Source organism: Stegostoma tigrinum, chromosome 28 (genome assembly GCF_030684315.1).
Source record: "Stegostoma tigrinum isolate sSteTig4 chromosome 28, sSteTig4.hap1, whole genome shotgun sequence".
NCBI lineage: Eukaryota > Metazoa > Chordata > Chondrichthyes > Orectolobiformes > Stegostomatidae > Stegostoma > Stegostoma tigrinum.
This window is the reverse complement of record NC_081381.1, coordinates 10,840,664-10,866,760: the sequence shown is the minus strand read 5'-3', so window position 1 is coordinate 10,866,760 and position 26,097 is coordinate 10,840,664. Positions and strand designations below refer to the sequence as shown.

At 42.8% G+C, this 26,097-nt stretch overlaps 1 protein-coding gene and 1 long non-coding RNA gene across 17 annotated transcripts in view; one reads left to right on the top strand and one right to left on the bottom strand.

Moving 5' to 3' along the window:
- Positions 1–21,816, top strand: part of LOC132206022 (uncharacterized) — a 30,737-nt gene extending 8,921 nt beyond the window's left edge. The window contains exons 2-3 of the long non-coding RNA XR_009442733.1: positions 1,527–1,657; positions 20,553–21,816. This is a non-coding gene — a long non-coding RNA (uncharacterized LOC132206022). The remainder of the gene's footprint in view (positions 1–1,526; positions 1,658–20,552) is intronic.
- The window catches only part of LOC125466567 (polyhomeotic-like protein 2), a 271,012-nt gene continuing 255,446 nt past the window's right edge, over positions 10,532–26,097 (bottom strand). For 13 of the 16 annotated variants that reach the window (XM_048561185.2, XM_059638020.1, XM_048561186.2 and 10 more), the window contains 5 exons: positions 25,886–26,018; positions 20,911–21,028; positions 20,318–20,471; positions 17,465–17,714; positions 10,532–14,813 (listed from right to left, as the gene is read on the bottom strand). In XM_048561185.2, the coding sequence (XP_048417142.1) occupies positions 14,659–14,813; positions 17,465–17,714; positions 20,318–20,471; positions 20,911–21,028; positions 25,886–26,018 (810 nt within the window). In that variant the 3' untranslated portion in view covers positions 10,532–14,658. The remainder of the gene's footprint in view (positions 14,814–17,464; positions 17,715–20,317; positions 20,472–20,910; positions 21,029–25,885; positions 26,019–26,097) is intronic. The other 3 variants (XM_048561188.2, XM_048561190.2, XM_048561191.2) reach the window with 3 other exon arrangements.

Below are 26,097 nucleotides of genomic sequence, written 5' to 3'. Positions count from 1 at the left end.
CCACTTTGCAGAACACCTATGCTTGGTTTGCACTAACAACTGCACCTCCCAGTCACAAATCATTTCAACTGCCCCTCCCATTCCTCAGAAGACATGTCCATCCTGGGCCACCTGCAGTGCCACAATGATGCCACCCGAAGGTTGCAGGAACAGCAACTCATATTTCTCTTGGGAACCCTGCAGCCCAATAATATCAATGTGGACTTCACAAGCTTCAAAATCTCCCCCTCCCCCACTGCATCCCAAAACCAGCCCAGCTTGTCCCCGCCTCCCTAACCTTCTTTCCTCCCACCTATCCCCAATGCCCACCTCAAGCCCCATCTCCATCTCCATCTCCTATCTACTCACCTCATCCAGCCCCCTTGTCTGTCCTCCCTGGACTGACCTATCTCCTCCCTACCTCCCCACCTCCCCACCTATACTCCCCTTTACTGGCTCTATCCCCGCCTCTTTGACCTGTCTGTCTCCACCTATCTTCTCCTTTATCCATCTTCTATCTGCCTCCCTACCCTCTCTATTTATTTCAGAACCCCCCCTCCCCTCCCCCATTTCTGAAGAAAGGTCTAGGCTTGAAACATCAGCCTTCCTGCTCCTTTGATGCTGCTTGGCCTGCTGTGTCCATCCAGTTGTACACCTTGTTTTCTCAGATTTTCCAGCATCTGCAGTTCCTACTATTTCTGAGAATCTTCTATGTTTTAGTAAGGCCTCCTGTCATTCTTCTGGATTCCAATGAGCACAGCCCCACCCTACTCAATCTCTGCTCCTAAGACAGTCCCTTCATACCTAGTATCAGCAGAGATAACTTTCTCTGGCTTGCCTCTAGTGCCAGTACACCTATCCTTTGATAAGGGGCCCAGAAGTGTTTACAGTATTCTAAGACAACAAAATGTGAGGCTGGATGAACACAGCAGGCCAAGCAGCATCTCAGGAGCACAAAAGCTGACGTTTCTTTCGGGCCTAGACCCTTCATCAGAGAGGGGGATGGGGTGAGGGTTCTGGAATAAATAGGGAGAGAGGGGGAGGCGGACCGAAGATGGAGAGAAAAGAAGATAGGTGGAGAGAGTATAGGTGGGGAGGTAGGGAGGGGATAGGTCAGTCCAGGGAAGACGGACAGGTCAAGGAGGTGGGATGAGGTTAGTAGTTTGGGGGTGCGGCTTGGGGTGGGAGGAAGGGATGGGTGAGAGGAAGAACAGGTTAGGAGGCGGAGACAGGTTGGACCGGTTTTGGGATGCAGTGGGTGGAGTGGAGGAGCTGGGCTGGTTGTGTGGTGCAGTGGGGGGAGGGGACGAACTGGGCTGGTTTAGGGATGCAGTTGGGGAAGGGGAGATTTTGAAACTGGTGAAGTCCACATTGATACCATTAGGCTGCAGGGTTCCCAGGCGGAATATGAGTTGCTGTTCCTGCAACCTTCGGGTGGCATCATTGTGGCACTGCGGGTTTACAGTATTCTGTTGTGTTTAACTTGTGCCTTGTATAATTTCAGCGAAACCTCCCACATTTATACCATTTTTGTCTTTCAAATAAAGGTCAGATAATACATCTGCCTCCTCCATTATTTGCTGAACCTGGCAATAATTTGCTGAACCACAGACAAATGTCTTGATTTATGAAGGGCAGATAAATGAAGCAGGCCTCAAGTCAACCTCTGCTGGAACAGGTTTGATGTGTATCTGGCATTACTCTGATCTAAACACGATCTATCTAGCTAATAAAATGTGAGGCTGGATGAACACAGCAGGCCAAGCAGCATCTCAGGAGCACAAAGCTGACGTTTCGGGCCTAGACCCTTCATCAGAGATGATAACTGCAGCTCAGTTTCAGTGAAATGTCTGTGTTACGCTGAAGTTTGAGCGTAAGGATTCAGTGAGCAGTCATGTTATTGCATTTTTCTGAAAATTTAATTAGGCTGCCATGTAGTTAATGTAATGTTCAAAGTAATCCCTGCTGCTCACTGCCCAGGTCTTGTTGAAACCAGACCTGGGACTGTATGTGCACAATTCATTGGAGATGGGCTGAAAGTATGGCTGAAAAGCATGCGGGATCCTGAATATTCTACAAATGAGTCTAGGATGGAAAAGCAAACATACTGTGATATACCTGCATAAAATGTATTGTGTCTAGTTATGGACTTTACACTTTAGAAAGGATATGAAGACATTAGAAAGGTACAGTGAATATTCATGGCAGTGATTACAGAGAGGAATAAAAACTCGCTGGGGAAAGTGGAGCTGTTCATCTTGGAGAAGGAAAAGTTGAGATGAGATTTGACAAAGATTTTCAGAAGCAAGACAAAACAGATAGGGACTAGCTGTTCCCATGGACAGAAGGCGTGAATTTGGAGCATTGACAGTAAATGAAACACTGATTTAAAAGTGAAAGCGAAATCCTGTAGCTGCTGGAATTCTGAAACAAACAAGTGTCGGAGAAACCCAGCAGGTCTGGCAACATCTGTGTAGCGAGAAACTGGGTCAACATTTTGAGCCTGGTATAATTCTTCAGATTCAAAATGTTAACTGTTTCTCTCCGCAGATGCTGCCAGATCTGATTTTCTGAAGCATTCACTTTGTTACAATTTAAATGGACTTGGCAAAAGAAGTGATGATGATATGAAGGAAAAACTTTTTTTTAAGTATAGAAATTAGTCAGGGTCTGGAATGCACTCCCTCAGAGTGTAGTGGAGGCAGATTCAGTTGTGGCTTTCAAGGGGAATTGGATTACTTCTCTGAGAAGGACATAGTTGCAGGACTATAGGAAAAGGACAGGTGAGGGGCTGGGTGAATTCAGATAATCAGCACAGACACAATGGGCAGAATGTCTCCTACTGTGCCATCATCATTCTGCAGACGGAATTATGAAAACGAGGAATGATTCCGGAAGTGGCCTATGAGGCATGATAGTGCTTGGCTGTTACCTCAATCCATCTTAGCTGGGTGACAGTTCGAGAGGCCTGGCTGGCTGTGAGCTGCGTAGAAGGTGGCAGTTGGTTGTAAACAACTGTAAAGATTATAATGACTACTGCCTCTAATATATTGCAAAGCAAAGATGTTAGTTATTGCTGCTGTGAAATTGTCTGCAAGAAAATCTACTGTGTGCTTTGTCCTCAGGACAATCTGTACTTCCTTCAGGATATAAGATTGTAGACCATAACAACATAAGACATCGGAGCAAAAATTAGGCCATTCAGCCCATCAAGTCAACTATGTCCTATGCTCCCGTTCAATCATGTCTGATAAGTTTCTCAACCCCATTCTCTCGCTTTCTCCCTGTAACCGTGGATTGTCTTGACGATCAAGAACCTATCTATCTCTGTCTTAAATATACTCAATGACTTGGCCTCCACAGCCGTTATGAGGCAGTGAGTTCCATAGATTCACCACTCTCTGGCTGAAGTAGTTTCTCCTTGTCTCCATTCTAAAATGTTCTACCTTTACTTTAAGGCTGTGCCCTCAACTCCTAGTCTGCCCTACCAATGGAAACATCTTGCCAATTTTCAGTCTGTCCAGGCCATTCAGTATTCTGTAAGTTTCAATTAGATCCAACCCCCACCCACTCCTTCTAAACTGTATTGAATATAGTCCCAGAGCCCTCAAATGTTCGGCATATGTTAAGCTTTCCATTCCTGGGACCATTCTCATGAACCTCCTCTGAAACCACTCCAGGGCCAGTACATCCTTTCTGGGATATGTGCACAATAGTTCAACTGTAGCCTGACCACAGCCTTATAAAGCCTTAGTAGTACATCCCTGCTTTTATATTCGAGTCCTCTCAAAATAAATGTGAACATTGCATTTGCCTTCCTAACTACTTTCTCAACCTGCAAGTTTACCTTGAGACAATCCTGGACTAGAACTCCCAAGACTCTTTGCACTTCAGATTTCTGAATTTTCTCCCCATTTAGAAAATAGTCTGTGCTTTTATTCTTCTTACCAAAGTGCATGACCTCACAATTTCTCATGTTGTATTCCATCTGCCACTTCTTTGCCCACTCTTTAACCTGTCCAAATCCTTCTATAGCCTCCTCAATACTACCTGTCCCTCTACCGATCTTGTAACATCTGCAAACTTAGCCAGAATGCCCTCAGTTCCTTCATCTGGATCATTAGTGTGTAAAGTGAAAAGTTGTGGTCCTAGTACTAACTCTTGCGGAACTTGTTACCAGCTGCCATCTTGAGAAAGACTCTTTTAACCCCACTCTCTGCTTTCTGCCAGACAGCCAATCTTCTATCTATGCTAGCGCCTTGCCTCTGACACCGTCTTACTCCTGTGTGGCACCTTGTCAAAGACCCTCTTGAAGTCACGGGTAGATTACATCTATTGGCTCTCCTTGGTCCAATCCTGATCCCTGTGCAGCCACATCTCTGTGATGCCCACCACGTCATACCTGTTAATTTCCATCTGCGCCACAAGCTCATTTACGTTATTGTTTGGATTAGACAGGAACTTCTGTCAAAATCCTATCCAATTAACACTCAACTACTGAAACAGACAAACTGGTCTTATAGATCACGGTTATGCATGGAGTATCGCTGGATCAATACAGTTGCGACATAGTTCATTCTGTCAGCTCAGCAACATGTCTGTATTGTTGCCTCGGAGATGGAAGGTTGTAGGTTTGAGCCTCAGTCTTGTTGCATGTAAGTTAAGTACCTGGTACAGTACCTCAGAGGTGCTGTCTTTTGACTGAGATAATAATTGAGATATTATTTGCTTACTCAGATGGGCATGAAAATTCGTTGACACTTTCTAAAGAGAAGACAATGCAGGAAATGGTTTAGCCAAAATTGCTCTCAAAATCTGTGAAAACAGATTATTAGCTCATTTATCTCATTGCACACAGAAAGTTCTGCAAATGAGAAAGTACACAGGTTGTAAAACATATGAAAATGTGACAATGCTATCAAACTCCAAAGTAAAACTTCTGTTTTGCTCATTTGTAAATGATGAATGCAGTCATCTTTCCTGGTTATTTTTAGTTCATTTTGACATTGAGCAGTGCATTTATTTAGAGGTATTTAGGGTGCATTTAAGAAAAAGCTACGCAGTAAATATATATATTTAATCAGTAAAATTACATTTATTGAATATACAATGAGAGAATATTTTAAAATAGGTAGGCTTTGTGGTATTATCACCGGACTATTAATCCAGAAACCCAGCTATGTTCACAAATGTCCTTTAGGGAAGGCAACTGCCATCCTTACCTCGTCTGGTCGATGTATGACCCCAGACTCACAGCAATGTGGTTGACTCTCAGTTGCTGTCTGAAATGGCCTAGCAAGCCATTCAGTTGTATCAATTGCTGCAAAGTCTCAAAGAAATGAAACTGGACGGATCACCTGCCGTCGACCTAGGCCCTGGACAAGACATCAGCAGAAACAGCCCTATCGACCCTGCAAAGTCCTCCTCACTAACATCTGGAGGAGGTTAGTGCTAAAATTGGGAGAGCTGCCTCACAGACTAGTTAAGCAACAGCCTGACATTGTCATTCTCACAAAAGCATAACTTACACATAATGTCCCCGACACCACCATCGCCCTCCCTGGATATGTCCTATCCAACAGGACAGACCCAGCAGAGGTGGCAGTACAGTGGTATTACAGTCGGGAGGGAGTTGAACTGGGAGCCTTCAACATTTACTCTGGACCCCATGAAGTCTTGTGGCTTCAGGTTAAACATGGGCAAGGAAACCTCCTGCTGATTACCACATACCGTCCTCCCCCAGCTGACGAGTCTGTACTCCTCCAAGTTGAACAACACTTAGAGGAAGCGCTGAGGATGGCAAGGGCACAAAACGTACTCTGGGTGGGGGATTTCAATGTCCACCACCAAGAGTGGCTCAGCAGCAGTACAACTGATCAAGCTGACCGGGTCCTAAAGGACATAGCTGCTGGACTGGTCTGTGGCAGGAATTGGGGGAACCAACAAGAGGGAACAGCAATCTTGACCTCATCCTTACTAATCTGCCAGCTGCAGTTGCATCTGTCCACAACAGTATCGGTAAGAGTGACCACCGCACAGTCCTTGTGGAGGTGAAGTCCTGCCTTCACATCGAGAATAACTGCCATTGAGTTGTGTGGCACTATCACCGTGCTAAATGGTACAGGCTTCGCAAAGATCTAGCAACACAGGACTTGGCATCTGTGAAGCGCTGTGGACCATCAACAGCAGCAGAATTGTACTCTAGCACAATCTGTAACCTCATGGCCCAGCATATACCTCACTCAATCACTACCATCAAGCCAGGGGATCCACTCTGGTTCAAGGAGAGTGCATCAGGCATACCTGAAGATGAGGTATCAACCTGGTGAAGCCACCAAACAGGACGACTTGCACGCCAAACAGCGAAAGCAGCAAGTGATAGAGCTAAGCGATCCCACAACGAAAGGATCAGATCTAAGCTCTGCAGACCTGCCACATCCAGTCATGAATGGTGGTGGACAATTAAACAACTCACTGGAGGAGGAGGCTCCACAAATATCCCCATCCTCAATGATGGGAGAGCCCAGCACATCAGTGCAAAAGATAAGGCTGAAGCATTCACAGCAATCTTCAGCCGAAGTGCTGAGTGGATGATCCACCTCGGCCTCCTCCAGTGGTCCCCAGCATCACAGATACCTGTCTTCAGCCAATGTGATTCACTCCACGTGATTATCAATAAACAGTTGGAGACACTGGATGCTGCAAAGGCTAACGGCCCTGACAACCTTCCGGCAATATTACTGAAGATTTGTGCTCCAGAATTTTCTGCTCTCCTAGCCAAGCTGTTCCAGTACAGTTCCAACACTGGTATCTACCTGACAATTTGGAAAATTGACGAATTCAACCCGACCAATTACTACCCCATCAGTCTCCTCTCCATCATCAGTAAAGTGATGGAAGGTGTCAGTAACAGTGCTATCAAGCAGCACTTGCTCAGTGACGCCTAGTTTGGGTTGAACCAGGGCCACTCAGCTCCTGACCTCATTACAGCCTTGGTTCAAACATGGACAAAAGAGGTGAGAGTGACAGCCCATGCCATCAAGACTGCATTCGACTGAGTGTGAGCGTCAAGGAGCTGTAGCAAAACTGGAATCAGTGGGTATCGGGGGCAAACTCTGTAGTGGTCGGAGTCATACATGACACACAGGAAGATGGTCGTGGTTGTTGGAGGTCAGTCATCTCAGCTCCAGGAGATCTCTGCAGGAGTTCCTCAGGGGACAGTCCTCAGCTGCTTCATTAATGACTTTCCCTCCATGATAAGGTCAGAAGTGGGGATGTTCACCAATGATTGCACAGTGTTCAGCACCGTTTGTGTCTCCTTGCATACTGAAGCAGTCCGTGTACAAGTACAACAAGGTCTGGATAATACCCAGGCTTGGGCTGACAAGTGGCAAGTGACATTCGCGCCACACAAATGCCCGGCTATGACCATCACCCATAAGAGACAATCTAACCACCATCCCTTGACGTTCAATGGTGTTACCATCACTGAAACCCCACTATCAACATCCAGGGCATTATCATTCACCAGAAACTCAACTAGAGTCACCACATAAACATAGTGACTACAAGAACAGGTCAGAAGCTGGGAATACTGTGGCGAGCAACTCACTTCCAAACTCCTCAGAGCCTGTCCCCAAGGCATAAGTCAGGAGTGCAATGGAATACTCTCCACTTGCCTGAATTAGCGCAGCCCCAACAACACCCAAGAAGCCTGGCACCATCCAGGACAAAGCAGCCACTTGATTGGCACCGCATCCACAAGCATCCACTCTCTCGGCCACCGACGCTAACAGTAGTGTGTACTAACTACAAGATGCACTGCAGACTTCACTAAAGACCCTCAGACAACACCTTCCAAACCTACGATCACTTCCATCTAGGACAGGGGCAGCAGACATATGGGAACAATGCCATCTCCAAGTTCCCCTCCAAATCACTCACCATCCTGACTTGGAAATATATCGGCATTCTTTCACTGTTGCTGGGTCAAAATCCTGGAATTCCCTCCCCAATGGCATTGTGGGTCAACCTGCAGCAGGTGGATTGTAGCGGTTCAAAAAGGCAGCTCACCACCAACTTCTGGAGGACAGCTAGGGCTGGGCAAGAAATGCTGGACAACCAGCAACACCCACATCCCACAAATGAATAATACATAATGTGGATGTGGGCCATTTGGCCCAACGAGAACACACTTAACCCTCCAAAAGAGCATCCCACCCAGACCCACCCCCTTCCCTTCCCCTGCAATTCCTGTGGCTAATCCACCTTGCCTGCACCTCCCTGGATCCTAGGGGCAATTTAGCATGGCCAATCCACCTGATCTGCACATCTTTGGACTGTGGGAGGAAACCCATGCAGACACAGTGAGAACATGCAAACTCCATACAGACAGTTTTCCTGAGGATGGAATCAAACCTGGATCCCTGTTGCTGAGGCAGCACTGCTAATCATTGAGCTCTGTTGTAGAGAGATAATCTGCTTATGCTGTTAGCCATTCAGGCTTGTTTTATGAATGGACAAACGAGGAGCAGAAATAGCCTACTGAGCCTTTTGAGTTTGCTCCATTGTTTGGTTATATCATGGCTGATGTGATTGTGACTACAGCTGCACATTCCAACCTTTGTCATGAACTTGTGGAAACTGTACAGCTTCACAGTTGAAATAATGAAGAGAATTAACCTGGGTGAGAAGTGCAGCAGGAGATATAAACCAGCAGCAAACAGCCCCCTTCAACCTGTTTCTACCTGTCAGAGCCAAAGTGTGCTGTCATCTGAAAAATGGTGATTGGATATTTATTCTATGTGTTTAATTGGCCAAGTAGTTTAAGTCAGACTATTACAGTTGAATAGATAAGAAATGTGTTGCAGCTGTGGTATGTGGGAGCTGGTGAATGCTGAAGCAAACTGTCGTGACCACACCTGAAGCAAGTGTCAGACGTTTGAGGAACTTTAATTCCAGGGTTAAGTTGGAATCTGAGTTGTGAACACTGACAAGTCAAGGAAGTAACAGGGTATGTGTTTTTAAAGGGGCAGGCAATCCTCTTAGGCTAATTACATCAAAGTAGGTATGCAGTCCAGGCCAGGAGTGCGAGACTGCATGTGAGGAGGTATTAGGATCCAGAATTTAGCTCAAAGTCTTAGCCATTGTGTCAAGGTTCTTGTTCCTGATGTTGACAAGAGCACTCACTTCAAGCAGGATGAGTGAACTGACTATGGTCCATTACCAAATAGTAAGAGGATAGCATTGTTTGGGGGAAGTAGATAGTGTGCGTGCGCAACAAAGACAAGACTCCTGAAGGCTGTGTTGCCCACGTGGAACCAAGGTTCAGGGCATCTCTTTTGAGCTGGAGAGGAACTTAGAGTGGGAGGTGATTGTGTACACCAACAACTTATGTAGGATTGGAAAGAGGTTTTGCTTAGGGATTACAAGCAACCCAGGGCTAAATTACAAAGTAAAGCCACCAAGGAACTAATCTCCAGATGCAAATTAGCATTATTTTTATCTAATTTATTTACCCAAAAGGTGCTAAATAGTCTGCTCCTTTTCCTGCAATGGGATTTATTGGATTGCTCACTGTAGGACAGGGGAAGGACTGGGTACAGATTACAAGCAGCTAAGGAAGGCCACCCAATTTGCAGTTTATCAATTTAAATGAAACACATGGAATAAATACAGCTCCTACATGCAGGTGGCTCCCATTGATTTTTCCACCATACAGATGAAACCTCTGAAGTGTATGTTCTTCTATCGGTACATTTCAGCTCTTGCAGAAGTTGTAGGACAGTGCAGCTGATCATACCGTATGAGCTGCTGCTCACCACGAGGATTACTACCATGAATCATCTTTTGAGGTTTCAGTAACTACAGGACATGCTTGGACTGGTGTGATTGAGGAAAGCCATGGCCTGGTTGAACGAGAAAAGTCCACCTTATTTCATGTTAGAAACTAGTTACAGGTTACATTGATCATAGGGGAGGATCTTATGTTTTGCTGTGCTCTGAGTAAAGAATCCATTCTTGCCCATAAGTCTATGTGGCATTGTTGTTGTGAGTGGATATTATGGCCTTCCTCATATTAACCCTTTCAGGCCCATAAAACACAACAGTACAGCATTGTGGGCTGAAGGGCCTGTACTAGATTGTGCTGAACTTTTACCCCAAACCTATTGTCTATCTAACCTCCACCCCCACCTTGTACTATCATCCACATGCCTATCCAGTAGCCACTTAAATGCCGCTGTTGAGGCCGATTCCACTACCCTCTCTGGCAATGCATTCCACGCCCTGACCACTGAGTAAAGAAGCTACTTCTGATGACTCCCCTATATCTACCTCCACTCACTTTAAAACTATGCCCCCTCGTAATAGCTACCTCCACCCTAGGGGGAAAAAAAAAGGTCTCTGGCTGTCCAGTCTATCTATACCTCTGATCATTTTGTACACCTTAACTTAACTGACCTGCATTCCTTCAGTTCTGCACATTTACTGTCAAAGCTCTGATTTTAATCAAAATTAGTATGAAATAAAAAAGGAAAATTTGGAGACAATATTTTTAAAATCAATTTATTATGCATCAACACAAAAGAAAAAAGCCTGCAGTCAAAAGTAATTGATCACTCAGTAATTATTCTCAACGCATCCATAGGAGCTTATGTTGTCAGTTTTGGTATGGAATTTACTGTTTATGTAATGTAACAAAACCAGGCAACACAGGTTGTTAACAGGAAAGTGAAATATCATCTTGTAAGAATGTAAACATTGCAATTTCAATTCACATTGATGTCAATCACCACAAACTACTCAAACTTAGTCAAACGTTTGTTGAAATAAGGACAGTTACTGCAAATAGATAGCTTTGTAAGTGAATATCTTTGTAGTTTTTATTTTAAACTATGTGCATTACACTTTGAAATATAATTGAAAACCTGAGGCAGGCACTCAAACAGTACAAGAGGTCTTGAGAATGGCTTTAAACATTTTTTTTTAAAAAATTGAATTTTAGCAAAAAAAGACAAAATTAGGAAAAACTAAATAAATTCCGACCCAATTTCAAGTAACTCCATTTGAGTTTTGTAATTTGGCCGAAAAAGTTAGTTATCTGTCAAAATAGCAGCTCTTAGTCCTGAATTGTTCATTGCTTTTTTTAAAAAAAACCACTTAAGTACTTCAATGAAGGAAGTCGTCATTGGCCAGAGATGACACTTTAAAGAAATATATAGTTAAAAATGTCTAACACTTTCTTTTGTACTAATATCTCAAGATTAGAGAAAAATTGAGGAAACAAGAATGAGATTGTGGTTCTTGGTAGGCAAAATGTGCTACTTTAATAGGGATAACAAATCTGGTACTGTCCAAATATGTCAAATTTTTATAGGTTATCAACAAATATGGAATATTTCAAGTTGGTAAACATTTGAACAGCAGTCTGAGAACTCCACTCAGTCAGCGTGAAATAAGAATTCCATGCCAAAAGCAAACACTTTTCTGTAACAAAAGCAGAAGTTGCTGGAAAAGCTCAGCCAGTCTGGCAACATCCGCAGAGAAAGCAGAGGGTCCAGTGAGCCTTCACTTTCCTGTCTGACAGCCTACCTGCCTGTGTGTTTTTTTTGGGGGTGGAGGGGGTAAGGGGGTGAAAGTAGGAGGTTTAGAGTGCCTTCCTATCGAATTTCCGCCCTCATTTCCTGAAAGAACTGGTTTCTTGTGATTTAGTTTCATTAACACTGGCAGCACTCTTGGCACCTTGCCTTAGTAGCCATCACTGCTAGGGATAATTTGATGATCAAGCCTCATGCAGCCGACACAACCTAGGGAATAAGCCCAGCCGTGTCCAGCGTGGTTGTCATCAGTCACCTTTCCACTGTGGATGACTAGTTAGAATCAGGGATTCTGGTGATTTGTCCTCACTCGCTCCCCCATCTTGCCATGGGGCACTGAAACCAGCTGTAGCATCTGACCATTGGTCTCTGACTGAAATCACTGAACTGCACTTGGGAGTCCCTTGGTTAATGCATGAGTACCACAGTTGGCAGTGCATGTAATAGCTGAATCAGGTGCGTCAGGTGCGCAAGACGGCAAATCAGGTGCGCAAGACATAATCATGTCAAAAAGGACAATGCAATTTCATTCATTTGAATATAGTTTTTGTGGATTGAGCCGACTGTTATTTCAGACATCATTTTGTCAAATAAACATTTCAATACTAATGGTTTTTAACAAAAATACAAACACAAAACACACAAAAATAATTGAAAGCTTTAAAAAAAATCTACAAATGACTTAACACAAATTCAAGTCCTGAACAAATGAACATTGAAACGTAATCAACACAGTACTTCTTCTAAGGAGAAAACAAACAGGACAGGGAAATGACCAAGTCTGGTAACCAACATTACTCAATATGTGCTGTTTTTGGTCATCTGAATCTTTCTATTTGTAGAGCACAAAAAGTGGTTGCCTTATATGGAATACAGTCACTGTAATTAGAGAAAGCATGATTCTTGTACACTCTAAAATGCTACATAATTTCATAAGCTGAGAATACACACAACCTTCAGTAGGGCATTGCCTTCCTTGCCAGACAAGGTACCAAGTCAAAAAGAATACAAAATGCATCATAATCCATTGTTTGCAATGTCTGTTACATTTCAACTAAATAATAGTGCAGACTTTCCAAAAGCAAATGTGCCAGTTTTGAACAAAGTTATCAGGGAGCTAAAAACTTTTTTAAAATTAGCCTCAGTATCCTCGTGAAACTTGAAGATGATGGACTGAAATATTTCTGTTTTCTTTTAGCTTCTGGCAAAAATAAAATGAAATTCTTGTAACATAGAATAAAAAGAGAAAGGTTTGTTGGCAAGCCAATATTTCACTTTCTGTGACTGGTATGAAGTACTTACCAGAATTAAATCTATACATTTCAGTTGCTCAGTGTGATCATATACTTTTCTTCCTTTTAAGTTTAAGTACTTGAATCACCTATGGCAACTGGGAAGCAAGAGAAAGGGATGCTGGAAATCTTCTGTGTATGTAAATGTTGAAGGAAATCAGATTTTCAATTTAAGAACTGCCTGCACAAGACTAAATAGAGAAGTGACCAGCTGCAGGTCAAAAGTATGTTGTCACTTTAACAACATTAAAGATCAATGGTTAAAGCTACATTTCAGTATCTTGCCTTGTAAGGTCTCCCTTAATTTTTAATTTCGTTGGTCTTTGTCTGTGTCCAAGGTCTATAAATATAGTATTCATCAATAAGAAGAGGTAGTATTATACCATAAACAGTATGCTGTCATGAGACCACAAATGCTTGCAATTAGCCAAAAGACTGTTTTTGTTGCAACCCAACTGGCTACAGAGCTTTGGCCAGCATTGAAAGTGGCCGCACTGCACGAATAACCACACCACTTTTACCAAAACTAGTTCACCAAGAACAGCGGGGAGATTTCAGGTGGAAGAATGCGACAGTTATAAATCGGTGCAAAGCTGCAGATTCCAAATTGAAGGCAGTCTGTCTCAATTTGCCTCTGGGGTTCGATTACGAGTGGTGGTGGTGGTGGACAGTTGGCTGGGGGGTGGGGGGGGATTGCAAGAAGAGAGGTGAGAACCAGCTCCTGTTGATATAATGAAAGTGTGTATATAGCCATTAGGCAAGCACAGGATTGTGACTGGTTCTACCCGTTCACTGCCAAGAATCAAACTGTGCCCTGGATTATTTAGCAGATACACAAGTGGCAACTGGACTGGGAGAAATGCCCTCTCCCACTTGGGGAATTCTCCTTTGGATTCTCACACTAAATCACACAAGAGCCAGTTGTATGTCATCTCAACCTTTCAGTTTAATCCATTTGCTACAGAACAATATTTTCAGTTGAAATACTAAATTATGGACTGTTCAGCTTTCTGAATCGCTATTAAAATGTTTAGGAAAGAAGAACTCAGAGGGGGATAAAGGACCTTGGAAAATGAAATCTATGGCATGTTGGGAAAGAATGTTTACAGGCGAGGGTTGAAGCTGTAACTTGTAAAGGAAATACTGCCACACAGACAGAACATTAAGTCACTTGTTTCTTTTACATGATCTAAAAATTCTAGAAACAGGAACATCCACACAAATACTTCATCAGCCAGCCTTATACAATTACAATTAGAGTCATTTTACAGCACCATTGTTATTCCAGGCACATTAAAAGATCACAAAATAGATCTGTTGATTATCAAATCATTCTACAGCGAGTCTAATCTCTAAACATGCAGATTCAAACAGAGACCAACCTCAGGACAGATCTAACTCCAAAAAACAATTATTTTCAGGATGTCAATGAGGTGTCCAGTTGCCAACCACTGGCAGGGTCACAACATTCTGTAAAAGTATCATCTAAACACTCAATGCATCGAATCACCTTGGGGAGAAGACTCCGTGCGCCAATACTTCTGCGTTTATTTTTGCTTATGGAATAGCACTTCCTTTTCCATATTCAGGAAAAATGGTACCCGAATGCAAGCTTCTCATGAAGCCAATAATTGTATTGTGTTGTGGTCATTGTAGTTTGAATTTGTTGTACAACACTTCCATTTTCTTTCCAAAAGAGTACTATCATCACAGTGACCAGAAACCTGGGCTTATAGTGTAGCCGTTACTCTAGTTGTCCAACATCCTTCTTGATTTCCCATAGCTTTTTGTTAAGAATCTTTCAGCATGTTGATGCGGGCATAAATTTTCAAAGCTGGCCCTAACTTAATGTTCATGGCAGTCATCAGATGATCTTCTTTGAGCAGCAAAAGGGCCTGGCCATCAATTTCCTGTGCCCGGAATTCATCAGCGATCTCCTGGCAACCTAAAGAGAAACAGACACAAGAACTTGACAGTCCTGGAATTTACACCGTCTTAGAATTTCAGTGAAATGCTGCTTTCCCTTCTGGAAACAAGTGTCAGGACAAATTAAAAACAGAAACTGCTGGAGAAGCTCAACTGGTCTGACAGCCTCTGTCTCCAAAGACAAAGGCAGAGCTAACGTTTCAAGTCTGGAGACTGTTTGTCTGACAGATGCTGCCAGACCTACTGAGTTTCTCCAAAACTTTATGCTTTTGTTTCACATTTCCAGCATCCACAATTCTTTGTTTTAGTGTCAATCAGAATAAAATCAGTGCATGACATGTTTGAGTGCTGTGAGCAATGACATTGCAGTCAAATACAGTCGAGCATCACATTTCAGGTATAGTCTTTTCAAGAAAGCTCAAAATTCACCAACTCGTCTTTTCAAGTCAACATTCTTAAATGTGCAGCATGATGTGTACAGTTTTGGAACAGTTTCCTGCTGATTAGGGTCTAGGGATAACAAAACCATAAAGGGTCTCGTCTTCCACTTGATGAATCTGTGCCATATTGCTTCTTATCCTAGAGGTACCAGAAGTGATTACAGGGACTTACAAAGAATATGTGGCTCAGGCATAGGCCAACTGACCCATAGTGGTGTTTTTTTTTTAAAAACACCTCAGCACAACCTTCTATCCCTCCCCTTTAAATGTATCTGCGTAGCATCAATCACTCGCTGTTGTAGCAAATTTTACATTCTTTCTGTTCTAAGGTAGTTTTTTTTAAATTGAACTCCTGCTTGCATTTATGAATGACCGATTTCTGACAGTTTTGGTCATCCAGCCTTCCCACAAGCAAGACCATCTTCTCACCTCTACCCTATCAAGCCTATTCATAAGTTTAAAGACTTCGATCGTTCAGTGTCCAATCTGAACTTTACTGTAAGAGAAACGTGAAATTGAAGAATAGGATAGAATAACATGTAACTGATGAAATATGAAAAGTAGTGCGTAGGTACAAAAAAAAATTTTAAAGAAAGGTTCTTGGAATGTTAGCCATATTTCAAAGGGGGTGTAACACATGGAAACAAACATTATGCCAGAGATTTATAAAGCTCTGATCCAACGCCATCTGGAGTAACTGACTATTTCTGGGCACCACACTTTACTCTTACATTGGACGTGGTCATCGTGGGCAAGGCCAGCAGCTGTTGCCTTTGAAATTCAGTGTCTTGCTAAGGCTATTTCAGAGGGCATTTAAAAGTAAACCACATCACTGTGGGTCGAGAATCACATCGGCCAGACTGGGGAGTAGACTTCCTTCCCTAAAAGGATATTAGTGAACTAGATGGGGTTTTCCCCCCAACATGGTCACCATTATTAAATTGAATTTTTACATTCCAGATTTATTAACCAAATTTAAATTCACCAACTCCCAAAGTAGGGTTTGAACTCATTTGGATGTCTGGATTATTAGTCCAATAACATCACCACTATAGTGCACTCATTGACAGAGTTGGGCTTTTCACAACTGATGATTATTTCATGGTGACTGTTACTGAGACTAACTTCATATACCAGGATCTACTAATAGAATTCAAATTCCATCAGCTACTGTGGTGGGATTCGAACTCATCCCAAAACATTAGCTGGGGGTCTCTGGATTACTAGTAACATTGCCACTATGCTAAAGTCTGTCCTCAGGATGGCAATACTGACCTCAGGAAGGGACTCAGAGCAGATTCTCCTCAGTGACAAGATGATTTTGAGGAAAGGTTCCACCAACTGGAATTACATTCCCTTTCGTTTGTAATATTTAAGGCAGAACCTTAACACCAGACAATTTAAGGATGAATGTCCAAGAAGCATTTCCTGTCCCCAAAAAACTGTTGGGGTTAGGTCAACTGAAAAATTCCAAACTACAAAGATTTTTCTTAAGGTCAACAATTATCAAATTGAATGGCAGTCTAAACTTATAGAACAGAATGGTTTTCATCTATTCCCATATTTGGGAATGTTTGGGAACAACCTACAAAGCAGAAAGGATATGTGATGAATAGGAGAGACAGAATGTGTTAATGTAATTAGTCTCATGGCTACAAAGAGAGAAATATTAAACTCCCTCCTCACATCTGAATTGTTTGGATGTGGACTCTGAAAAGAACAGGATTAGATGATCTTCAATGCTTATCAGTAGCCATTATCCAGGCACAAATTTGAAGAAAAGCTAAATCAGCCAGGAGAGAGAGACTGGTACTCCTGGGATTTGTACATCTTTAGAAGTCAGCACCCTTAAAAGAGCAGGATTTAAAAATGACATTAAGGGCACTACAACCTGCTCATTCCAAAAGTCCACAACATTCGGTACTGAGACACATGTATACAGTTACAACCTCTACACCATCAGCTCATTTGTTGCATCGATAGCTTGTGCAAAGGCCACGCATTCTATGGGAATTACAGCCATGGGGGCGAAAGGATCTCCTAGTAAAGATCCAAAGACCCTAACAGTAAGGGTAGGTAGAGGAAACAGAATTCACACATAAACAGCAAAGAATATGTAGTAGCTACAAGTTTCAGGAGCAGATTAATGCTTTGAGTTATACAAATACCGCTTAAGTTGATCCCAACAAGTAAAATCTAAATAGATTTGATGAAATTAAAAGGTCTTTACCTGGCAATGAACGGATAAACTCACAGACATCCTCCACATTCCACTTGGTGGGGTCATTGGGCAAGAAGTGGTGACCAATTCCCATTGGCTCTCGCACCCTCATATCATGAATATCCAACTCTCGTTCGTTCTGGCGCCTCCGAGATGTTGAGGAGCTGGCAGAGATCGGTGACAGCGGTTCTTCATAGCTGGAGTTATCTGAACCTCTGCTTGAGTCCTCCTGATTTAACCCTACATTGGCTGGTGGCTGCTAGGAAGCGAAGTAAACATCATGGGTGTGGCAGAGGAATAGCCCAAATGTTCAAAAACATCAGTCACAGGATCAAAACCTGGAACCTTCCTACTTAGCAACTTTGTGGGTGCAACTACACACCAGTCAGACTGCAGTGTTTCAAGGCAGCAGTTCACCAACACCTCCTCAATGATGGTTAGGAATGGAAGATAAAATGTTGGCCCAGTGGTGACCATATCCAAAAGCAAATTAAAAAGAGTGCATTCTTTTAAAAGGCAGTGTTAGCAGTTTCGAACTGTCCGTCGTTGTGAAAGCACGGTCTGTCAATAAAGTTTCTCTATATAAATGCCTGTTCATGAATAACAGCAACAATCTTTCATCCCCAGGAATCAAAGTACACAATCCTTCCAAAGCTCCAAAGAACAAAAACAGGAAATACATGTGAGCTCACACAATATGCACGGGATCAGATGGTATGTGGGAAATGATGCCAAATTCAAACTCCATCCATAAATGATAATGTGTTTAAACTCAGAACTACAGAGGGAACATTTCCTGTGGATGCTGCACATCAGACTGATTCTTGTATGCCTTGAAAGGGAAATATAAAGTCGCTTTTCTTCATTTAACCCTCGCCCAATACAGTTCTACAAGATCCCCATCTATGTGCGTGTGGGGCGTATTTCATCACTAAGACTGATCCCATTGCCACCCAATACAGATATTCATATGTCCTGTGCGGACTCACTCGAATAACATTCAAAGTGCAAATCCCCTTGTAGCACAGAGTATATAGAGACCACTTGCATCTCAAACCATACAACTAAATTGTGACCCTCCAGGTTTTAACGTGAACGTAAACCGTAGCACAGCCGTCATGTTAGTCCAATGTGCTGCTCAACATATAAAACACCCAATACTCTTGTTTCCGCCCAATGCCAAATGGCATATGTTTGAAGGCTCTCCTGCAGTGCACCATGGGACATCTTACTACAGTAAAGGTGTGCGCAGAATGCATTTTTTTGTAGCAAGGCACAGCTTGTACAAATAATTGCTCAACTTTAGCACAAAGTGTTTTTTATTGGTGAGTTGAGCAGCTCCAGAGGGGGTTTGGGAGTACAATTGTGCACAAACCCATTGAAAGAACACTGGCCTTGGGGCAAGATTAATTTAATCGGCACTTATACCTTTTACTGGAATGATATTCTTGTCGATAGGTCTTTGATTCTTCACCAGTTGTATTCTATTTGTTTAAACAAAGTTATTCTTCTTTACCCTCTATCCTTGGGCTAGAAATGTTGATCAGCTGCGTGTATTGTGTCCATCTCTAGGGCTTTTCTCATTCATGTTGCTATTCAGAGTGAACTGGCCAGCTGGAAAACTCAGCGTCTGAACACAATCAGGCACCATGGAGAGGGCTATTCAAATGCCAATTCAGTACAGCTTCACTTTAATTATTCCTTGGCTCTGTCTTGTTGATAACTAATTGAAATTTTTTGCTAAAATGACTTTAACACTGTCCTGACCAAAGCAGAGTTCACAATCTGGGTCTGCAGCTTCTCAACTCGATTTCTGCATCGAACAATCAAATAACTTTTTATTCTTGGAGCATCTCTAACTGTCTGAAACACTTGATACAAACATCTGAACTTGGGGTAAAATGCATAATCACAGATCAAAAATGGTTGCTGTATATTTTGAGATACAAACTTATATTAATAACCTTCTTGTTATACTATTGAATGGCAGAGTAGGCTCAAGTGACCAAATATTTCTGAAGAAGGGTCTTTGCCCGAAACATCAGCTTTTCTGTTCATATGCTGCTGCTTGGCCTGCTGTATTCGTCCAGCTCTACACCTTGTTATCTTAGCTTACTTGAGATCCTATTTCTTATAGTCTTACAGTCTTAGATTATAAGATAATAAAACTCATCTAACATTCTGCTGGTTCATGCTCCTTGCTGGTCATCAGTCTTTACTGACCTTCACTGTGCAGTTTCCTAATGCCTCCATTTAAAATTCTCGTCATTGCACTTCCCAGGCCTATCCCTCCCGCAACATTACAACTCCCTTCCCCAATTAAACCAAACCTTGACTCTGACCTGCTGTCCAACCTTTCCTCTGCTTGGTTCACCATAGGTATCTGTGCTTTCAGCGTCCTTGACACCACAGAATTTTCTACCCAAGAACATCTACCTCTCCACCTCCCTCTCCTCTTAAGAAGATGCTTAAGAGCCACACGTTGATCACCTCTGCTAACATCTACATTTTTTTGTATTCAATTTTTCTCTTCAAACATTTAAGCCAATATTTTGAGATGTTGCTTCGCATTTGAAGGCAAATGCAGAGGTTTTATTTACCTTCCATTGAGATAATTTGCAGCATTTCTCCCAAATTGCGATTAGTTTAGTAAACACTCTGGATGTAAGAGCGGAAGTAGGCCATTCAGCCCACTGGATTGTGAAGATGATGCAATAACAGATTGAAGATTGAACCTGGTCAGTATTGTTGCTCCATGCATAACAGTGCATCTGGCCAAGTTCTCAGACTTCCTTCAGAGGAAAATCAAATACAACTAATAATGCAAAACCAAATGCATTCTGAATGATGTTGTGACTTTACCTTAGGTTGTTTCTTGTGTTGCTCTTTATTGGCATTGTGCAAATTATTCTTCCTTGGCCCTCTTCGCCCTAATTTGCCTCCTTCCTTCTTCTGCAAATATTTGCTTTTATCGGGTTTGAAGAGACCCACTCGTTTACTGCAGCCAACATTGTACCTGTGAACAAAGTGGATCGCATTCAATGTTGTCAATTAGAACATCAGGATTTATCCAAAATTTTTCCCTGATCCTTTACAGGAATGAATCCCCAGTGGCTAAACAGAGCTTCAGCCTGAAACGAGAATAAATGAAATACGCAGCCTCAACAGCCCTCCAGGATTAAAAAAATTCCCCAGATGCACCACCCCACAAGAGAAGCAATTCCTCCTCATCTCTGTCTTAGATGGCAAGTTTACAGAGGTGAATTACTGACCACATTGGCCAGGAAATTACTAAGCAAGCCAGGGATGGAAATTCCTGAGAGGTTTAATGAGAGATCATCAGGTCACAAATTTCAAATTAAGGTTTAGAACAGATGCTGCTGCAATCCTGGAAAGGTAAATCTCAATCACCGACATGAAGTTTTGATTATTTTGAGCTTTTGCTGATAATTTACCTCTTTGCACAGGCCATGGAGCAGAATCGCTTTGATCCCTTAAACTTATGAGCATAATCAAGCCTTCCGCAAAATTCACACTTCAGTTTGAGAGCATCCTCTTCCTTTTCCTTTGAGTCTGAACAAAAGGTCAAGAATGATCGTGGAAAAAGATGCAAAACAAACACTGTTGTGAGGATGTGTTATCTGAAATATTAACAGAATAAGTCATGGACTGCACACACATCTCTATTCCTCAGACCTTTTGGAAGCAACACTCTACCAGTAGGAAAAAGATGTGGCATTTGCAAAGAACACAAAGTGCTCATCTGGAGTCAATAAGTCCACTGTACTTTGAGAGAAAGTATGTGACAGTTTGTTGGCATAACAAAGCTATGAGTTTAAACACTGAAAGTCAGTCAGACAGACAGACAGCAAGACAACTTCCCTCAGGAGAAAGACTTCTCCCCACTCCTGGAAATCCCTCTCAAAGCACGTGAATGGAAAGTTGAACAGAAGATCTCATCACAAGCGGAGGAACCATAAAAGGAGAATTTGAAATCTACACGTCTCCAGAAAAGTAACTTCAGCCAGCTGTAACTTAACCGGGATAAACACCCCAGTGCCATGAGCTTGAGTGCAAAGTGACTTTGTCCTCAATGTTGGTCTGTAGCCAGACTGTGAATAATTCTGTGTTTCAGGCTGTAGCCTTGCTCGCTGAGCCAGTGTGTTTGACTGCAGGCGTTTGGTCACCCTGCCAGGTAACATCGTCAGAGCATCTCCAACATAGTGTTGGTGTTCTATCCCACTTGTTATTTACGTGCCTCGGTTCCCCGGGGTGGTTGGCATCACTGCCGGTTCTACTTATCAGCGGTTTATATATTGGGTCCAGTTCAACATGTTTTTGATGGAGTTCCGGTTGGAATACCAGGGTCCCGTGAATTTCCAGGCATGTCTCTGTTTGGCTCGTGCTGTTACAGATGTGTTGTCCCAGTCAAATTTGGGTCCCTCATTGTCCATGTGTATTGAGAGCAGTGAGAATTGGTCATGTCTCTTGGTGGCTACTTGGTGTTCGTGTATCCTCATTGTCAGTTTTCTTCCAGTTTGGCCTATGTAACGTTTCTCAGTCTTTGCATGGTACGTTGTATATTACATTAATTTTATTGGTTGTGGGTATGGGATCCCTTACCTGCTATAGACTCCCCAAGGTACACAAGCCAGGGGTCCCCCTCAGACTCTTTGTCTCACTACCACCAGGTAAAACCAACGTATACACAAGCCAAAGAACTACAACAGAAGCTGAAAAGCCAGGCAGCAGGAGCAGGAAAGCTGACAATTCAGGTCTGGGCCCTTCTTCTGAAGAAGGGTCCTTGAAACATCAGCTTTCCTGCTCTTCTGATGTGGCCTGGCTTGCTGTGTTCATCCACCTCTACATCTTGTTATCTCAGACTCCAGCATCAGCAGTTCCTACTATCTCTAACAGAAACTGAAGTACGTAGTTGACAACACTACCCATTCCATGGACTCCTCCCAAGAATTCCTCAATATCGTCAAGGACGCCAGAATAGAAGAGGATGAGATAATGATATTCTTCGACATAACAGCACCATTTACATTCATAAACATTGACTGAGCCAAAAGAGACAATTGCCAAACTGCTAGATGAATCAGAAAGGCAGGCACCCCATGACACTAACAGCATCAACAAGAATAGCACCCTGAAACTACTGGAACTGAACCTCACAACCCACTTCACCTTCAACGACTGTACATTCAAACAAATCAATGAAACACCAATGGGATCCCCAATATCAGGAATGACAGCAGAAGCAGTCATGCAATGGTTAGAATGGACAGTACTCCCCACTATCCAACCTAAACCCTGGGTCCGCTATGTCGATGACACCTTTGTGATTATCAAACGCGCAAGACTAGAAATAACCCACTGACACAGAATCAACATCCTCACTAAGAAAATTCACAAAAGATGAAGAGAACAATAACCAACTACCATTCCTAGACACAAGGGTAGAACGCAAGAACGACGGGGAACTCCAGCATACACAGAAAGACCACACATATGGACCAGATACTTCAATTACACCAGCAACCACCCTAACACCCATAAATGGAACTGCATCAGGACATTATTCAAACACACCGCAGCAACCTGGAATTGCACAAAGCACAACAGCTGCACTTATACAGAGTTGTTAAAATAAATGAATATCTAAAAAGAACAATCTACTGTTACCTCTGCAACAGACCAGAACATGGCTGGACACACCAATCACCGACTGTACATCAGGAGAAGTCTCAGAGATGACCACAAGACTACTCAGACCCCAGAGACCACAAACCAACCACCCTGCAGCAGCTACTGATGGATGTAAAGGATCATAATATCCAACATACCATGCAAGGTCTGTGAGAAACATCACACAGGCCAAACTGGAAGAAAACTGACAATGAGGGTACACAAGCACCAAGTAGCCACCAAGAGACATGACCAATTCTCACTCCTGTCAATACACATGGACAATGAGGAACACAAATGCAACTGGGATAACACATCCATAACAGCACGAGCCAAACAGAGACATGCCAGGGAATTCCTGGAGGCCTGGCATTCCAACCAGAACTCCAACAACACACACACACATAGAACTGTACCCGATATACAAACCAGTGAGAAACGGAGCCGGTAGTAATTCCAACCACCCCAGCAAAGCCAGGCTTATAACTAACAAGTGGGACAGAACACCAACGCTGCACTGGAGGTGCACTGATGTTACCCAGCAGGGTAACAAAACGTCTACAACCAAACTCACCGGCTCGGCAAGCAAGGCAACCTCATCCACAACCCGAGCTACAGATCTTCTCAAAAACTTCGTTGTTTCAATTTACCTAAAAAAAAATAAACACACAGCAGAGCTTTGTTATTTTCTCCCCAGACTTGAGGGGTGTGTTACTTTTCAAAAAGCTTTTACTGTTTAAATCTTTAGTTCTTTGTTTCTTAAATAAGGAACCTGGCTGACACATTTCTTACAGTAAGCTATATACACAGTGACATTTAACTGGCAATGTCTGCCATCTTTTTAAATGTAAACTTTGTTGCAACTAAGACGACTGGGAAAAGGAAAATGAATCATTTCTCCCTCCTAACTGGATGATCACAACAGCCAAATGATCCAGTGCAGGGAATATTCTACATTCTGTGGTCAAATTACAATCAAATAGGTTTCTCGAAACTGAAAGCTCTAGTATATTAAGGAACATGGAGGAAGGGTACTCTTCACTGGGGTAAAACTATCAATCTGCAAGTTCCTCTCCAAGCCACTCACTATCCTGACATGGAAATATAAAGCCATTCCATTAGTGTGACTGGGATAAAGACCTGGAGGTTCCTGGCTGACAGCAATGTGAGTGTTCCTATAGTTCAACACCATCATCTTCTCCAGGGCAAGTAGGGATGGGGAATAAATGCTGGTCCAGCCTGCAATGCCCACATCTCCAGAATGAATTTAAAAAAATAACTAAATAGAAGACAAAAGGAATAAAGCTGTTGGTCAGAAAGCGTGTGTCAACTTGTGTTCTGCGGGTCACACCAGAAAGACTCAAAAACATCAAATTTAATGAACACTGAGGGGCACCTTTTTTTTAAAAAAAATAGTAAAATAAAAAAGACCAAAGCTGCACAGCACACAACATCAATAAAGCTAAAAAAATGTTGAAAGAGAAGTGGTAATTTTCATTAACTTGAAGCTTGGGTTTTTAAAAGATCACGGTTTCGGGGTTCAGCATGTAGTGTGTTGATGCAACAGTTGGACTAGAGGTTGTGGAGTTCAGCTCAATTTTGACATGGGTAGCAAATCTGTGTTCTCCACTCATGTTGCTGTTAGAAGTGGTTTAGAAAGAGTCAAAGATTTGATCCTTTTTGAAGTGATAGACAAAAGCAGCAATGGCAAGGAAGAGATACTCTCTCAACAGTGAGTGGAGAGGATCTGCAATGTGCAGCCTGGTAGAGGGTGTTGAAGGAAGGTTCAATTTGGAGGTTTTCAAGCGGGTATTGGATTGTTATCTGTAAAAGGTGAATGTGCAGGGTTAACCAGGAAAAAGGGAGTGCTGCTCAGTGAATTGTTCATTCAGAGAGCCAGCAAAGACATGCTGGGCCAAATGGCTTCTGTGCTATAACAATGCTATAGTTCTGTGCAAGGATTCAGCACGTGATTGCTTTTGCTGCCACCGGCAAGTCTGCCCACACAGGTGGTCCCTTGGATGGCACTACGGCTCCCGGGCACATACCCTGAAATATGGGCATAAATGACAGGTACCCTCTGGTACGAGGGGCACTATCTTCTTCCTCCAACTCCCAAAACACTCCAGGAGAACCAGTCAATCCAATTCTTGTGGGAGGAATTTCGATTGCAATAACGAATGTGCTGACTTTTTCCACAAAGCCCGGATGGCTTCACGAGCACAGTCACATTCCCCATGAGCTGAGTTCCCCACATTTACCAGCTGGGAATATGGGCATTACATCAGCAGGAAACTGATGAAAGGACTCCTATCCCTGGCATATCTCAGTGCCCTGAAAAATCTATCAGAAAGTTTAGGTAAACAATGATCTAAGTAGCAATAATCAAATTAAAAACAAAAAAAAAACAGCAAGAATGGTCATGATTGACTTAACTGCTACAATGTATTAGATCCAGAGAACTGTAACTGAGCAGTATCAGTGTCCCTTATACTAGTGAGTGAGAGATTGTGACAAGGTTTTTCTAGAGGCCTGTCCAGATGTTGCAGAGCTACAAAACTAGGGCATTCTCTAAGTCTTAGACATTAGAAAAATCAAACAGAAGCGACAAATAAAATGAATGCAAGAACACTCTCCCTAAGAGTGAGCAAATCAAGATCAGTGCCAGGGTTTAGTTCACCAAGTGGTCCTGCTACATATCAGGAAACACGAAGGGAATTGCTCATTTTCAATATGAACCTTGCTGGCTGAGGTCATCCATCTCGGAGTCTGCGTTATTCAGCTGGGGTAGTTTCTCTGTGGGCTGCACGGATGCCTGCTGCTGCTGCTTTTGTTTTGCCAGATTTTCAATCAGCAATGAAGAACGGCCAACCTGAAAAACAGGAAAACCAGAACAATTCTATGCAGCTTCCGTGGGTCGGTGCTCCCGGTGCCAAACATCATCTTATCCC